This window comes from Ceratotherium simum, chromosome 17, assembly GCF_057802395.1.
Source record: "Ceratotherium simum simum isolate JZ-2026a chromosome 17, ASM5780239v1, whole genome shotgun sequence".
Lineage (NCBI taxonomy): Eukaryota > Metazoa > Chordata > Mammalia > Perissodactyla > Rhinocerotidae > Ceratotherium > Ceratotherium simum.
Genome location: NC_141916.1, coordinates 54,683,148 through 54,700,962, shown reverse-complemented (window position 1 = coordinate 54,700,962; position 17,815 = coordinate 54,683,148). Strand labels below are relative to the sequence as shown.

Sequence of the window (17,815 nt, the reverse complement as noted above, 5' to 3'; positions counted from 1 at the left end):
AAGACTTGAATGTAAGACCTGAAACCATAAAACTTCTAGAAGAAAATATAGGCAGTACACTCTTTGACATTGGTCTTAGCAGTAACTTTTTGAATATGTTTCCTTAGGCAAGGGAAGCAAAAGAAAAAAAATGAGACTACATCAAACTAAAAAGTTTCTGCACAGCAAAAAAACCATAAACGAAAAGACAACCTAACAAGTGAGAGAAGATATTTGCAAATCATGTATTCGATAAGGGGTTAATATCCAAAATATATAAAGAACTCATACAATCCAACAAAAAAATCCAAAAATCCCAATTAAGAACTGAACAGAGGATCTGAACAGATGTTTTTCCAAGGAAGACATACAGATGGCCAACAAGCACATGAAAAGATGTTCAACATCACTAATTATTAGGGAAATGCAAATCAAAACCATAATGAGATACCACCTCACACCCATCAAAATGGCTATTATTAAAAAGACGAGATATAACAAGTGTTGGAGAGGATGTGAAGGAAAGAGAACCCTTGTACACTGCTGGTGGGAACGTAAATTGATGCAGCTACTATGAAAAACAGTATGGAGATTCCTCAAAAAATTAAAAATAGAACTACCATATGATCTAGTAATTTGACTTCTGGTTATTTATCCAAAGAACACAAAAACACTAATTCAAAAAGATATATGCACCCCTATGTTCATTGCAGCATTACTCACAATAGCCAAGACTAGGAAACAACCTAAGTGCCCACTGACAGAAAAATAGATAAAGAAAATGTGAGATACACAGATATATATACAATTGAATGCTACTAAACCATAAAAAAGATGAAATCTTTTCATTTGCGACAACATGGGCCTTGACATATTATGCTAAGCAACATAAGTCAGACGGAGAAAGACAAATACTGTAGTATTTCACTCATATATGATGATAAACAAACAAACACATAGATACAGAGAATAGATTAGCGGCTACCAAACGGGAAGGAGGATGGGGGTAGGGAGAAAGGGATAAAGGGGCACATGTGTACAGTGATGAATGGAAACTAGAATTTTGGTAGTGAACACAATGTAGTATATACAGAAGTTGAAATACAATGATGTACACCTGAAATTTATATAATGTTATAAACCAATGTGACCTCAATAAAAAATAAATAAAAATACAAAACCAAAAAAAAATTGAAACTTGATGAAAGAACATGACAAGAAAAAAATAATAGAGTTGAAAAAGAGCCAGATTTATCTTCTAAAATTACAAATATAGTCAATTAAATAAAAGGAAAACTCAACTGGATTAGGCATCATCTATCAATTACACAGAGTTGAGAGAGAACCAGTGAACTAGAAGACAGATCTCAGTAGTGATGTGCTGATAAGCCAGCTCTCTGGGAGAAATGCAAAGCCCTGATTTGTAGGATTTGCTAATTTCCATGGTATAAATACTCCCACCCTGGCCAATTTCATATTACCAACATGACATTACTGAATGCAGAGTTGGAAAAGATGCACACAATGGTTCTCACTAGCCAGCATGAGCACAATTCTTGATCTAAGCAAACTACCCAAAACGCAAAAAAAGAGAGATAAAGAGAGAAGAATGGAAGTAAAGTAAAGAGAAAAAAAAAAGAATGGGATAAAAATATCTAATCATGTCTAATAGACGGAGAGAAAATGACTGAAATTTTTCTAAATCTGTTGAGAGATAAGAATCATCAGGTTCAAGAATCACAATAAGTCTCAAGCAAGATAATGAAAATAAAACTCACACCTAGGCACAGCATAGGGAAATTTCAGAGTACCAAAAACAAATAGATGACTTATACATAAAGATAAAAGACATCTTATCTGCAAAGACATAACAATTAGACTGACAGCATACATCTCAACAGCAACAATGGAATAGCATTCTCAAAGTACTGTGAGAAATAACTGATGCTCTAGAATTCTATACCTAGCTAAAGTATCGTATAAGAATGATGGAGTGTTTGTTTCAGTTATCACTACCAGACCCTGAATGAAGGAACTGCTAAGGGAAATTTTTTAGAAAAATTGAAATTGAACCTAGAAAAAAGAGAAAGATGAAAGGAGAAATTATGACCTTGTTAAACATGAAGACATATCTAAAGAAGCACTGATTGTGTAAACTATAATGATAATGCCAAATTTAGTGGTTATTCAAACAAGGTGGGGCAGTGAGAGTAGGAAGGAAAGAAGTAGCATAGAAAAAGCAGTAACAGTAGAAAGCACAAAATAGATGGTTAATACAAATCCAAATACATTAACAACACAATTTAGTATAAAATGAATGAAAAGAAGCAAACCTTTACAGTAAGAAAACAGAAAAGATTAGGTTACATTAAAATAATAATAATGAGATACTACTACACATCTATTAAACCTGTTAAAATAAAAAAAAATAAGGTGACAATTTCATATGCTGGCAAGGAAAAAGAGCAACCAGAACTCAAACATTGCTGGTAGAAATGCAAATGATACAGCCACTTTGGAAAACAGTTTGGCAGTTTCTTATAAGGTTACACATACACTTGTCATACCACCCAGTAATTCCACTCCTAGATATCTATCTAGAGAATTTAAAGCACATGTCTACACAAAAACCTACACATGAATACCACTTCACACTTGTTAGGATGGCAACTATCAAAAAATCAGAAAATAAAAAGTGTTGGCAAGGATATGAGAAATCGGAACCCCTGTACACTGTTGGTGAAATGTAAAATGACAGAGCAGCTATGGAAAACAGTATGGCAGTTCCTCAAAGAATTAAAAATAGAATTACCCTATGATCCAGCAATTCCTCTTCTAGGTATATAACCAAAATAATTGAAAACAGGATCTTGAAAAGAAATTTGTACACCCATGTTCATAGCAGTATTATTAGCTACAGCTAGACGTGGAAGAAACCCAAGTGTCCATCAACGCATGAACAGATAAGCAAAATGTGGTACTTACATATAATGTATATTCAGCCACAAAAAGGAAAGAAATTCTGACATATACTATAATATGGATGAATTGTAAGGACATTAGCCTAAGTAAAACAGACCAGTCACAAAAAGATGAATACTATATGATTCCACTTATATGAAGTATTTGGAGTAGTCAGAAATCGTAGAGACAGAGAGTAGAATGGTGGTTGCCAGGGGCTGGAGGGAGAAGAGAATGGGGAGTTACTGTTTAAGGGGTATAGAGTTTCAATTTTGCAAGATGAAAAGAGTTAGGGAGATGGATGGTGGCAATGGTTTCATAATAATGTAAATGTACTTAATGTCACTGAACTGCACACTGAAAAGTGGGTAAGATAGTAAATTTTATGTTATGTGTATTTTCCCACAACTTTTGAAGTGGAGGGAAAAAACCTATACATGAATATTTATAGAGGCTTTATTCATAATTGCCAAAAACTAGAAACAACAAAGTGTCCTTCCACTGGTGAATGGACAAATTGTGGTGTTACCCCTCAACAACAACCAGGAACGATATCAACTCAATTGCATGGATTAATCCCTAGTGAAGTACGTTATGTGAAAGAAGCCAGACTTAAAAGGCAAAATAGTCTAAGTATTGTATGATTACATTTCTGTGAATTTTGGAAAAATCTAAACTATAGGAATAGAATAGTAATAGGAACAGGAATAGGAACAGAAAAAAGATCAGTGGCTACCAGGGCTAGGAGTTAGGGGAGAGTCGACTACAAAGGGGCACAGGAATTTTGAGGGTGATGAAACTGTTCTATAGATTGATTGTGGTACTTACATGGTTCTACATTTTTGTGAAAACTCATAGAACTATACACTGAAAGGGTGAATTTTACTGTATGTAAATCATACCTCAATAAATCTGATTTAAAAAATAATAATAATAGGGCCGGCCTGGTGGTGCAAGCGGTTAAGTGTGTGAGCTCTGCTGTGGTGGCCCAGGGTTCGCTGGTTCGGATCCCAGGCGTGCACCGACACACTGCTTGTCAAGACATGCTGTGGCGGCGTCCCATATAAAGTAGAGGAGGACGGGCACGGATGTTAGCTTGGGGCCAGTCTTCCTCAGCAAAAAGAGGAGGATTGGTATCAGATGTTAGCTCAGGGCTGATCTTCCTCACTAATAATAATATTAATAATAATAATAATAAAATCTGGCTGTGTGCAACTTTCATGAGACGCATCTGAAAGAAAACCACACAGAAAGGTTGAAAGTATAAAAAAATATATATTAAGCAAACACTAACCAAAGAAAGACGTAGCACCTATATTAATATCAGACAGCTTTTGAGGTAAAAGGCATTGTTAAAAATGATGAGTCGTTACATAAAAGAAACAATTCACCAGAAAGATTTGACATCTCTAAAATCTAATAACAATGGCTCAATATATATAAAGCAAAACTTGACAGAATTTCACAAGGAAATTGACAAATTCACCACAATTGTAGAAAAATTGGAAACAACTGTCTTAGTATTGGGTAAATGAAGCAGACGAAAAAGTAGTTAACATATAGAAGATTTGAATAGCACAATTAAGAAACAATTCAACAGGTATAAATAGAATCTTGCAGCAGTCAAGAGAAAAATTCTTTTGGGGCATACATAGAACAATTTGCAAAAAAGATCATGCACCAGGCAACAAACAAATATCCCCAAATTTCTAATTTAAATTAGAAATCAATTTAGTTACAAAAGGTAACCTTTAAAAAGTCTAAACATTTGGAAATTTTAAACACATTTTATAGATTAAGGAAGAACTTAAAGTGGAAATTAGAAAATTCGTAGAACTGAATGAAAATGAAAATATGTTACATATCAAAATTGGTATGGTACAGCTAAAGTAATATTTAAGGAAAATTTATAGCCCTAAATGTATATGTTGGACAATAAAAAGTTGGAGAAATCAGTGCTGGAGAAGACAGAAACAAATGATCTTACTATTTTCTAACATGTACAATCCAATGAAAGGAATGGTCAACTGCTTCTCTACACATTTACCCCTTAATCAGAGAACAGTTAGGTCAAAAGGAAGAAGGATAACTTACATACACATGTACAGCTTTTGCAAAGAGCATCACTAATTAAATGATTATGTAACTGAAATTATCAAAAGAGGACTAAAGATTAGTAGTGGTTTTCTCATTGTCCATATTACCTTATATTGCTCGTGAACACACACATGCACACACACACAAACTGGCCTTTTGGGGCAGTGTTGAGGACCACCCTTTATCGATTTCATCCATAAAGTTCCATTGTAGTGGCGCAGGAGGGTCTGTTCAAACCATCCAGCATTTGCCAACCATCTACCATGCATGAGTTGCTATGGAAAATTCAAAGTTGAACCAAGTCAAGTTTAAGGAGCTCCAAGATCAGGTTTGGCAGAGGTCTAGGCAGTGAGCTGGAATGCTAAGAGATTCAGTTGGCAGGATAAGTTGAGGGAGGCTGGAATGCCAGAGCAGGAGTGGTAGTGAAGGTTTGTGAGCAGGGAAGTCACAAGCATAACAACGCCTTAGAGAAATGGCATCCCAGATAAACTTACCTTCTTGAGTTCTAAGGTCATCTTCAGCAAAGATGTTGAAGTCTCCACACAGCCCACAGGTCTTGTTGAAGTGTCTGTCCGAGAGCAGGACTTGAAAGTTGCCGCTACTGTCGATCCTGGCCACAAAGCCATAGGCCTCACTGGACAGCTTGTAGTACCCAGCCTCAGTTTCTAGATAGAGCCCTTTGGAGGCATAGGGCATGGAGACGCTGGAGGGACAAGGACAAGTTCAGAAAGTGAAATTTCCATGCATTTTCTGGGTGTCCCTCCCACCTTCAACCCCAACCGCACTCTATAGGGTTCAGCTGCTGGCTTCCTCTGGGCACATTTACCTTCTCTGGGCCCCAGCTCCTTCACCTGAGAAACAAGGGGTATGTGCAAGGGGGATCCCCAGGGTCCTTTCTAATTTGGACATTCTGGGCTTCTGACTTACCTTTGGTCCCCCTGCAGCACAGTACCATTCACAAACAAACGGATGTCAAAAAATTCCCCAAGATACACAGAGAGGCCCACTCTCTTGCCATTTTGGAAGTCTCCTGAAAGAGAAAAGAGTCAGCAGTGGTGATTATTCCCCCCAAAATTTCATAAATTTATTTATAATCATCAGCACTACAATCTTATCTCAGTGAAAAACTCCCCAAAAAAACAAAGGGGCAATAAAAATCTCCCCAAAAGTCTCATTTACTCACTCATCTTTCCATTCATCTAAAAATATTTATTGAGTGCCCTCTGGATACATAGCCCTCTAGTAATGTCTTATATTTCTCAAAAGAAAAATGTAAAAGCATGACCCTTCCATCTGGGAGTTTACAATCTAAGTATAAAGATAAGATCAGCATTATAAAACGTTGTCTTAGGACAGCCTAAATCAGAGACCCTGGGCTCTTTGTTTAAAGTGGAGATTCATGAGTCCCACCTCAGTTTACTGAATTTGATTCTCTGGGAGAAGTTTGAAGATACTGTAGGTAAAGTGCCTCATTTCATGGGGGGACCTTAATAAGGATGCAATAAATGATCAGTGTTGCCATTAGAGACATTTACATAGCCAAACATATGATAAAATAGTCTCTGACAACGGTCCAGTTGTGACGAGCGAACACAGGGACAACGGTGATGGCAGTTGACGTGAAAGCAGCAAAACAGGCAAGAGACCCATTTTGCAGCATTATGAAGACTCAACAATCCCACAGCTAGTCCCTGAGAACTGGTGCTTGTGCTGGGCCCCTGATGTTCAAAGATAACTGAGAGGCCATAGGAGATGAAGTCACCAGAAGGAACAGTGTAATTGGAGTCTCAAGCCTTTGAGACTGAGAAGTTGATGGAAATAGGGAAGACGAAGAGCAGCCAGTGAAGACAGAGATGGAAGATGCTGGAGAAAGAGGAATCAGATGTGGGGGCAGAGTGCCTAGGGCTCCTGAAGAAATGTGGCCTAGGACCCAGGTGGAAAGGTTAATCTTGGAAATGAGTAAATGTGCCTTCTCCTAGGAGGGTCAGGGGAGTGGGCTCCAGACCCTCAGCAAAGAGGAGGCAAGAATGTCTGTGGAACTGAGTCCAGGAGACTAGGGAAGGGTTGTTGACGTGAGGTACTGCTGCCACGGCTGGGGCCACTGATAAAGAGAACCAAGGAAAGGGCCGCCTCAGTCACAGCCCGGCAGAGTCACAGCCCCCTGAGAGGGGGCCTGAGCTGGACGGAGACTGCTGGAGGACAGCAACCACCTGGTACATGCACACACACTCTCACACACACACACACTCCTAACCAACCAGAATGAGCCAGAAAATAGACTTGTTTCTGGTGAGATTTCAGTGAGGGCCATCGTATGTCAAAAACTAGCCCATTCTAAGAACAGTCTTGAACCATAAACTTAGCAGCTCAGAGACCACTAGAAAAGGCCCACAGACCACCCACAGTCCACAACCCATGTTCTGCAGAGCTCTAGACCAGCACGGTCAGGAGGAAAGGAGATGCCAACCAAGCTATGGGGTTTTGTCCCATTTGACTGAGAAGGCTTGCCTGCTCTGCACCTTCACTTAGAACAAGCAAATCCTTAAAAAGTTAAGCGAACTGTCTAACAGCAAGAAATTAGCCAAAGAAAAACAAACAGAACAAGATAGAGCAGTGATCAGACAAGCAGTGAAATGTTAAGGGCAGAATCCAAGTGAGAGGTATATGAGGGCTCACTGCCCTATTCTTTCAACTTTTCTGTATGTTTGGAAATTCCCATAATAAAATGTTGAAAAACAAACAAATGGGACAGCGTGGCACCAACTTCCAGCTTGCAGTCCCTCCCAGGAGCCTTCCCAGCCCCTGGGCTTTCGCAGTGGATCAAAGACCAAACCCCTTCCTCGCCCTCTCCTGGGGCCGACACTGAGCATCACACCCCAAACTGAGTAAGCCGACTCCACTCACCCACCCACCTCGCCTGCTGGAGGGGGTGTACAATGAGCCCACGAGATCAAGGTCTCTGGGTCCCTTATGACTACAGAACTCATCTCCTCATCAGTGTGATTCTCCCTCCCATCCAGCCCCAGTCTCACAGAGCAGATGGACGGGTGGTTTGGCCCCTGCTTTACTGGGTAACCCAACCAGTACGTCATCTCTAAGCCAAAGGTGTCTCCTTCCTGGAAACAGGAGAGGCATCCCTGTGTGCCTCTCCTTGCAGGCTCTCCCTCCCCTCATGGGGATTCAGAAAGGGTGCATGAGAACAAGTCGGACGGTGGGGGGGCGGGGGGTGGTATATGTGGCTGGAGGGTGGGGAGGGAATGCTTTGGATGCAACCAGGCAGCTTGGGGTGAGTCACCGCCCTGCAGCTGCAGATCTAGAGCTCTTCAAGGCATTCAAGGATGTAAAGCCATATAAACAGTCACTCATTCCTGTTCCCTGGCAGGCAGAGCTAAGTGCCATAGGAAATACAGAGGTCACCATCACTATAAGGTTCAAAGGTAAGGCCTGCAAGGCTGGACAAGCCAAGAATTCAGCAGAAGCAGAAAGTCCAACAAGAGGGAAGCAGGAGAATGTGAGACGGAGCCCCCCGTGTGGGGTACATGGGAGCCCCTGCCGTTTTCAAGTAAATGAAGAGGGCAGCCTGACCCTACAGACCCTGGGACTTGGGTCCACTCAGGTAGCTGATGCTCGGGGAAATATGTCCCTCGTCACAGAGCTAGTGATTGATGACAGGGCTGGGACTCAGAGCAGGTGCTGTCTAAGCATTTGAAGGGCTGGCTCTGTGTGGTCCCATGAGATATCAGCGTTAGGAAGCCAAGAGGGCAGCCTGCTGGGGGGCACCCAGAGCCAAGTGCTATGTGAGGCAGCGGCCCTGTCAGCAGAGGTGGGGCTGGCTGCCCAGGGTCATCACCTGTCTAGGGGCAGGGGGACGGGGACTGGGACCCTTAGTGAGGACTGAACTGCAAGGAGCCTATGGAATTCCTGACCCTGGGCGGCTGAGGGAGGTCCTAAGGCAGTCAATCCACATCCAAGGCAGGGGGCGGCAAGTGGATTCTGGAAGAGTGTCCTGGAGAAGTCTTCAACTCAGAAAAACATACTACGGCAGCACAAAGGGTCTTGGAGATCAGCTAAATAAGTGGCTTTAAAACTTTTTGCAGAAAGCAGAGTAAAAACATAATTTCCTTCGTGACCCAGTCTGCATGCACTCACACATCTCACATAACAGTGCTGACCCTTCCCAGATGCTGCGCACTCTGATACTTTCTGATGTCTTCTATTCTAGTCCATTTAATTTAATTTTTTAAATGCTGGTTACAACCATTAAACTAACTTTAGGACCCATAGGTTGTCACTCAGTTTGAAAAACACCAACCTAGGCTGATTCCATTTACAGATGGAGAAACGGAGGCCTAAGTTTACAACAGGATTTCTCCACCTTGGCACTATCGACATTTAGGGCCAATACCCCTTTGTTGTGGGGGCCATTCTATGCAGGTAGGATAACTAGAGATCCCAGGCCTCTACTAACCAGGTACCAGTAGCATCTTCCCCACCCCCCAGTTGTGGCAACTCAAAAATGTCTCCAGACACTGCCAAATGTTCTCTAGGGGAAAAGTCACCCCACTGAGAACTACTGTTTACATCACTAACGTGAGGCGGAGCCCACACTCGATTTTCTGGCTCCAAGTCCAAATCTCCTTTCACAACACAAAGCTGGCTTACAGGGCATCTGAGTTCTCTGGATTCTGTCAGCCACTAATGCAGGGAGAACTCCAGATTAGCCTCATATTTTATTTGTTTCATTCCCTCCCTGCAGAACTCAGTGGGGAATCTGATGACGTGCAGCCATTAGGAAGACAAGCCATTAGAAATTGTCAGTGAGCGGGGAGGGACTCCCACACTCCACCGACCTGCAGGTTAGCACTTCCTGTAACTGCAGGAAAAGGGGGGCTGGGTGTTCACCCAAAAGGCCAGAGCCAACAAGGGAAGCTCTCCCCCGTACCCTGACTCCCGCCTGGGCTCTGGGACTCAGTGATTGAGGCCCTAAGTGAAGGGGCAAGGCCTTCCCCAAGGGTTGGAGCGAGAAGCAGGCCCACTGCTGGAACCAGGGTCAGATCTGGGTGCGTTCTCCAACTTTAGGAAGTAAAACTCACTAATCTGCATTTCTAACGAACGCTCTCACCCTCCACCCCTGTGATTCTCATACAAGTGAACATCATCCAGACACTGAGAAACAGCAATCTGGTCTGAAGGCGCCATTTACTGACGTGGAAACTAAGGATCCGGCTGGGGAAGTGACTCAGCGTGTTGTTGGTTGTTTATGGCTCTCTCTGCGCTGGTTTGGGGCCAGATCCTGCCGCGTGGCTTAGGAAGAGCAGTCTCTCCAAGCAGGGGCACCAGGACTCCCACCGTCTCTCCCCGGTCCCCGTGCTGGTGGGCTAGGAGACCAATAGCCTTGACATGCGACCCTGGAGCCTGCCTGACCAGGAGCCGGGATCAAGGAAAGGGGCCTTCCCTTTGCAGCAGGTGGTCCTTCGTGCTCAGACATAACACTTTACCCAGGATGTGAACAAGGTCCAAAGGCACTCAAAAAAGAATGTGAATTTGTGGTTTAGTAACGAGAAAACAGGATGTCATTGGAGAACAATGGAGCAGAGGTGTGTGCAAGGACACAGTCACATGTGCGGAACCAGAACTTCGGGGTGCAAGCGTGTTGGACCCCTTGCCCTGGCCTCAGTGCCTCAGGCCCCTGAAGCAGCAGCACCAGCCCACCCTCCCCAGGCCCAGCCTCCTCGGATTATTCCTCTCCTCCCAACACCCTCCACCACCACCACCAAAACCAGAAAAATGTGCCACATATTCTCTCTGATGTTAGCAGCACGATTTTTGGTGGGAATTAAACCAATCTACATTAAAGTGTGGCTGATCCATAGCCTGGTTTAGGCCAGTTACTTGCCAGAAGACTGACACTTGACAAGAGCAAGTTGTCACAAGAAAAGACTAATGACCCGTGCAGCATCCCACTGAGATGCTCTGAAACAGAGGGGCCTGACAGCCCCACAATTCCTCCCCAAGCACTGAAACCCAGGAAAGGATGGCCACAGAGGCCAGGCCTCGGGTGCAAACCTGCATGGATGTGTTGGGGGTGTTACCCTGACCTTGACGGGAACACCCCCAAGGACCCAGCAGCCTCTCGTATCCACCACATTCTCGTCCAGCAAGTGGACATCCTGTGTCAAGGCAGCTGCTGTCAATCACGAGGTGTAGGTAACACTTCACATTTGCAAATAATGCATCTCCCTTCACCCTCACAGTATCTCCATTTTAAAGATGAGGAAATGGAGGCCCAGAGACACTGCGACTTCCCTAAGGACACTCAGTGAAGAGGGAGAGCAGAGACCAGAGCACAGTTTTCTGACTCCAACTCTGGCTGTTTCTACGCCTCCGTTTCCTGCTGGGGCAGAGCCACCAGGTCCTATGGGATGAAAAACAGGCCATCAGCACAAGTTGATGAGCCCAATGTTGGACAGGCCTGGATTGGTCAGGAAGGCTTTATGGAGGAGGTGACAGTGACAGCCCAGAGACACCAGCACAGCCTGTTTCCCTGTCGGCGAAGGCTACCCTTAAGCAGGGAGGGGTCCAGAGTTCGGCTTAAGTAGGGGGAGGGGGCTTTTACAAAGTACATCTCAACCCCCTGAGCCCAGAATATGAACTCTGTGCCTGGTACTAAGATTTCATTACATGCTGTTTACAAACCCATCTCTGGGATAAGGAGTTTGCAGCAGAGCTGAAATAAAACAGATCACGGATGGAGACAGTAACCCCCTCCAGGGCACCCTAGTGTCTCCATAGGGTGCCCTTCCCTGGAAACTCCATTGAAGCCCAAAGCCACGGTGTGCAGAGGGTATCACTACTTCTTCTTTCAAAGTCTTCCTCCTGTCACTCCCAAGCGTCCCACTGACACGCCCAGAGCCATCTCAAATAGAGGGTCTGTGTCATCTCCACTATGATTTTAAGGTGAAGAAATCCACTTAAACACTGGAGCCACCTGAGGTGGGAGGAGCTGAGTCTTCAGCTTCCCAGGGGAGGTGAAGGGGTGCTTTTTCTCCCCAGCTGCTGCCTCTGAAGCAAGAAGGGTCCCCAAAGTTCAGCGTCCAGGATAGCTTCCTCGCTTTTTCAGGCCCTAAGCATGTCTCTGGTCCTTTTCACCTCCTGTCTGGTTAGCATGGCCAAGGCCAGCCTGCCTCCCGCCTCTCTCCCTTTCAGGATCATCTTGGTAGCAACTCCCTCTTGAGCCTTCCCACTGCACAAGACTCTGCACTACCTCCTCCGGGCCTGCTGAATCGAGAAACAAACTCACCCATCAGACCACAGGACACTGCACTATCAACCTCACTCTATGACCCAGCCTGACGTCCCACTGTTCCCCAGCTCTGTGCTTCTCAGTGTTTAGTCTCCAAACCAGCAGCATCGGCATCAGCTGGGAACTTATTAGAAATGAACATTTCAAGCCCACTCCAGATCCACTGATGCAGAAACTTTGGGGGTGGAGCCCAGCAATCTGTTATTACCCGGCCTTCCAGGTGACCCTGATGCATGCTAGAGTTTGAGAACCATTGCTCCAGCCACACTGACCTCCCCACTGGGTGCGTGGAATGAACATATGCTCCCTCCAGCCTCTTCCCCTTGTTCACGCTGTCCCCACTGCATGGAGCCCCTCCCTTGTCCTCTCTGCCCAAACAAAACCCCTCACCCAAGACTGCTCACACACCATGCTTTTCATGAAATCAGCTCTTCAGTTCAGAAGAGCACAGAGCTTCATGGATCCCCCCATTCAGTGTTGACAGAGACCCCAGTGAGCTAAGCACCAGGAGACAAAGATGAATGAGATGTGGTCTTCACCCTTGAGGGACTCACGGAGGAGGAGGAAAAATGGCAGTCCACTGAAGTTCAGGCCGCTGAAGTCACACTGTGATAGGTTTTCCAGCAGAGGTAGGGCAGGCAGGGAAGACGGCATAAGGGGGCAGCCGAGAAAGCAGAAGAACCTCACAGCTATAGCAAGCAGACAGCTCCCTCAGCTCCCAAGAAGAGCCTAGCCCAGTGCTGGACACAGAGGATGCTGCATCCAGCCTTGGTGAGTGATAGAGTGACAACCCCAAGAGCCCTACTGCCTGCATCTCACATAAGGGTCTGGGTGTTGACGAAGACTCTCTCCTTGACCAAACCTGAGTCTGGCTCCTCTGAGCCCTCTTCTCGATTAGGTCCCACCTCAGCTCTGTCCTTGGCCTGCTTAGTCCAGTTTTAGCAAGAATCCTGCTGGGTCAGTTTAGTGAAAATCCCCCATCCTCATTATCTGATCAAATTCCTCACACCCACCCTCAAAACCTTATCCCCCTGGCCTATCTTCAGCAAGAATCCTGTCAAGTTGGTTTACCAGAATCTCCACTACCTCTAGTGTTTCCTCTTAGTCATTTCCCATCCACTGACCCCGACCCTGCTCCTTGGCTATAAATCCCCACTTTCCATGTTCTATACGGAGTGGAGCCCCATCTTTCTCCCCTACTGCAAACCCCACTATTGCAATGGTCCCTCTTGAATAAAGTCTGCCTTACTCTCTTTAACAGCGCCATGAAAAATTTTGCTTTAGCAGTGTGGGTCTGTCCACTGCCATCTCAACTCCCCGAGGCTAAGAATCCCACCTTTGTAGGTTTTGAAGCATCCCTCCCTCACACACCACACACATCTGATTAATTGTTAGAGTGTGAAGGTCACCAAACCACAATTTTCCATCACCGCCTCCAGCCCCACTCCCCGCCTTGGAAAGTGCCCTCTCTCCTTAGCACACAGGAAAGTTCCTTCAACCTGAGAAGCCCAGGATCAAAATCCAGCTCCTCTTTTTATTATCTGTCAGACCTTGGGAGGATCATACAACTTCCTTGGGCTTTGGCTCTTCATTTGTGAAACGGGGGTGACTGCACCTGTCCCTGCATCTCAGAGCTGCTGTGGGAGTGCAGGGGTAACATGGGCACAGTACCAGCACTTTTCCAGGAGCACAGGAGACACTCAACATCAGCTAGATACTCTGAATTCCACCAAGAAAGTACAACGATCCTTCCCTTTTGCTAGGAGTTTTGCTAGGAGTTTGCACCTTCTGGTTCCTCATTTCTCTTGATGCTTCAGAGTTCCAGAGTGTTGTCTGGACTCAGAGCAATGGACACAACCACTGAAGAAGCATGAAGACTCTCTCCATCCCACCAGGCTCCCACGGGGGGAAGCCATGTGTCATGGAAAGGCCATTCCTCTCCATGCTCTCGGCAGGGACCTTCAAGCTCAGTCACAGTGGTCGTAAGAATAGGAAACCTCCCCCAAGCCCTGCACCTTCCCACCCGTCGCACCAGGGTTGAGCTCAGCTGGTCCCCCGACTCTGAGTTCCTCCCTTCAGTGCCCGGGACTCACCAACAAGCGAGAAGGAGCGTTTCTGGCAGTCCCCAGCCAGGAGGTAACTGCAGTCTCCAGCAAAGCTGTACATGCTCTCATCAAAGGTGTTGATGAAGTCATCTCCGAAGAGGCTGCATCGGGCCATTGATGACTTGCCAAGAGTCCTTTCTGCACAAAGCGTCCCTGTAGGGAGAGGCCACTGGTGAGCACAGCTGAGACCACCAGCCCAAACCACTCCAGCCTTATAGAAATGAGGCCATGTCTGATAGAAATTGGGCTACAGGGAAGTACTTTCCATCGTAAACAAGACTCAGGCTGTTGCTTTCAGCTCCCAAATATGAGCCAGGACTCATTGCAATAACGGAGAAACCATTTTTCAGGAAATCTATTACTTTTAACGACATTTACTTACTGATTTAAAACATAATACAAGTTCATTATAGAAAATTTGGAGAATATGGAAGAATAATACAAAGTTAAAATCATCTGTTATCAACATTTAGCAATAACTAGAGTTAACATTATAGTGTTTATCTTTCTGTTCTATTTTACAGGATATATACAATTAAGGATTTTTTACCAATTTGTGATCATCCCATACAATTTGTAACCTGTTTATTTCTCAACATATTGTAAAGAATTGGTCATACCATTGTGTATACTTCCAAAACATGATTTTGAGCGGCTGCATTATATTTTGCATCTAAATGTGTTATAGTATAGCCCCCTATTGTTAGGTTCTTAGCATTTTTCCAAATTTTCTGATATATAAAGAGATTTTAACGAGCATCCTTGTACATTAATCTACTAATATATCTTGAATAGATTAAATTCTAAACAGATCAGCCTGTGTCCCTGACACAGAGAATCCGTGACATGTTAACTCCTACAGGGTCACATGCTAACTCCAAGGGGACCCTCCTGCCACCTGCATACTGTGTGTGTGTGTGTGTGTGTGTGTGTGTGTGCGTGCTGGTAGGTGGGGAGCCATAGCATAAATGTCTAAGTTCTCTGGATCCCCTGGCACAGGACCCACCTAGTAGGAAGATGCAGAGGCTGTGACAAATGTACATTTTTGCCCCAGACTAACCTGTGAGCAGCAGGCTGGATGCTGCTGGCCTGAGTGGTCTAAGTGGAGACAGGTGAGGGTCAGTAAAGGATCCCTCCTGGCATTCACAGACTCAGAATCTCAGCCAGGGAAGGAAAGCAGTGTAGTGCAGTAAAAGAGAGTGGGCCTGGGACTCAGGAGAACTAACCTCTGATCTTGGCTCTGTGTGACTTTGGAGCAGTCATTTTTCCTCTCTGACCCTCAGTCTCTTCATCCATACTAGGGGAGGTTCAACTAGATGACCTCCACAATCCCTTCTAAAGCCAATAATCTATCCAAGTCTTGGATTCCTTCTCCATCCTCCATTCCCATCATATAGGACTGTTCTGTGTGGCCCTCATGCTTCCTAATTCCCCAATCAGAGAAGACATTTGCAGGCACCTTCTCCTTCAGGAATACAAGTCAAGGGCAGAGGGCTCTGCAGAACCTTCATAAGAGGAATTAAAGAGGTAACCAGCGACTCTGGCAGGCCCACCACGAGCCTAACATGGCGCTGGGCACACAGGTGAGCTCCAGACACACCTGCTGATTCCTGGAAGAGGGTTATTCCCAATGGCGCTGAGGCAGGAGTGAAAAGTGGCAGCACTCTGGTACCTACCTGGCAAGGTGAGGGCCAGAGCAAGCAGCACCCTCGCAAGCCTGGCAGGAATCATCTGCAGAGAAGCAGGAGAAATGAGCTGTGATCACTACGCACGTAGATGGCTGCTGGTACGTGTTACTGTCCGTGTGTAAGTCGGAAGAACATTTTTTTTAAAGCCAGAGAAAAGATCGACCCGCATTTGCCCCTTGAACATTGACTGCTGGTCCCCCAAAAAAGCCCCTGGCCAAGGCCCGGCCCAAGAGTAACAATCACTGTGAGCCAGGACCCCAGGCCCCCTTCCCCAAACAGCAGTCCCAGAGCCAGGACAGAGGTGGAAAGCTCTGCCTGCTCCTCTATATGCCTCCAGGCCAGCCTGACCTCTCATTTCCCTGCCCTCCCACAGCAGCTGAGAGCTGATGCCCACCTAATTCCCTCCTGCCTCTTCATCCTTCCACATTTGGCAGCAAACTGAGAAGTGGGAACCGTCTTATGCTTCTGTTCCTACCACCAACACCCAGACTTAGAGAACACTCAGGAACCATGGATTAGACCACGGTTTGCTGGTCAGTCACCTGCAGTGTTCCGTGGGTGCCTCGCTCATCTCATCCCCAGCATCTAGCATGGTGCCCAGCACCCAAGAGGTGCTCAGGCAATGTTTGCTGAGTTGATCTGATAAATAGGCAAGAGTCTAGCTGCCCTGGGCCCAGGCAAGGTTCCCCACTATGTGGTCCCCCAGAAAGGGACAGTTGACTCTGGCTGGCAGAGCGCACCCCAAGTCCCTTAGTGCCTCTGCTAAAGGTTGCTAAATTAAGTGAAGAAGTTGTCACCTGAGATTCACTGAGAGTTACTCCTTTCCTACACAATGCCCCACTCAGCCAAACAAAGGAGAGACAAACCCAACCGATTATATATCTGTGGAAGGAACACTTTGATGTCATATGGCCAAGTCTTGCTCTCAAAGCAGATGCCCCTCTCCCCCAACCTCCCAACACACAGGTACATCAGGCTGCTCCCAGAAGGTACCCAGAGGTGAGGGCAAAGCTGGTTCCAGTCTTGTCTGGTCAAGTATTACCAGCAGTGAAGCCCCAGCAGGAACAGAAGCAGCCACAGGACCCCCCAGAGGCAAGTGGAGGAGGGGGCATTAGGATGGCCCCTGGCTTTGAATCACCCTTCAAACAAAGCCCTCCTAGTCCGGGGACAGAGCGCGCCAGGGGTAGGGATCAGTCCTGCGTCTTCTCCCACAACTGAGCCAGCTCTCCTCCCAAAAGACCGTACCTTCCTCTGCAAATGGGGGCTGCAGGGATGTCCAGGTTTCCAAGGGACACTCAGCCGTGGCTGCACGGTGGTGCCTCCAGCCCTAGGCCATGCTCTCCAGCAACTGCTGCGGCTGATGGGGCTGCTGCAGCCCTGGACTGTCCTGCTGCTGAGTGACCCAGGGCCTGCAGACTCCCTGCAGCCGGGGGAGATAAAGCCCAAGTTGTGACGTCTGCCAACCCCCCCTTTCCCCACCACAATAGCTGTGAGCTGCCACAACAGGGGACTGGCCTCCTCTTGATTACCAAGAGGAAACAATGAACGGAAATGGTATTAGAAGTACCTCCAAGCCGATAAGGCTTTGAAGGGTTTGGTGGGAGACCTCCTAGCAGCTGCCATGAGGAGTTGCCTGCTCTCCATGACCCCACACCAGGTCCCAGCCGTCCCCACACAGAATC

At 45.9% G+C, this 17,815-nt stretch overlaps 1 protein-coding gene across 1 annotated transcript in view; it reads right to left on the bottom strand.

The window, feature by feature from the left end:
- The window catches only part of VWF (von Willebrand factor), a 153,050-nt gene extending 135,532 nt beyond the window's left edge, over positions 1-17,518 (bottom strand). Inside the window, exons 1-5 of the mRNA XM_014793926.2 lie at positions 17,379-17,518; positions 16,122-16,176; positions 14,434-14,598; positions 5,965-6,067; positions 5,532-5,740 (exon numbers count right to left, since the gene is read on the bottom strand). Of these exons, the coding sequence (XP_014649412.2) occupies positions 5,532-5,740; positions 5,965-6,067; positions 14,434-14,598; positions 16,122-16,176 (532 nt within the window). The 5' untranslated portion in view covers positions 17,379-17,518. The remainder of the gene's footprint in view (positions 1-5,531; positions 5,741-5,964; positions 6,068-14,433; positions 14,599-16,121; positions 16,177-17,378) is intronic.
- Positions 17,519-17,815: the final 297 nt, after the last annotated feature.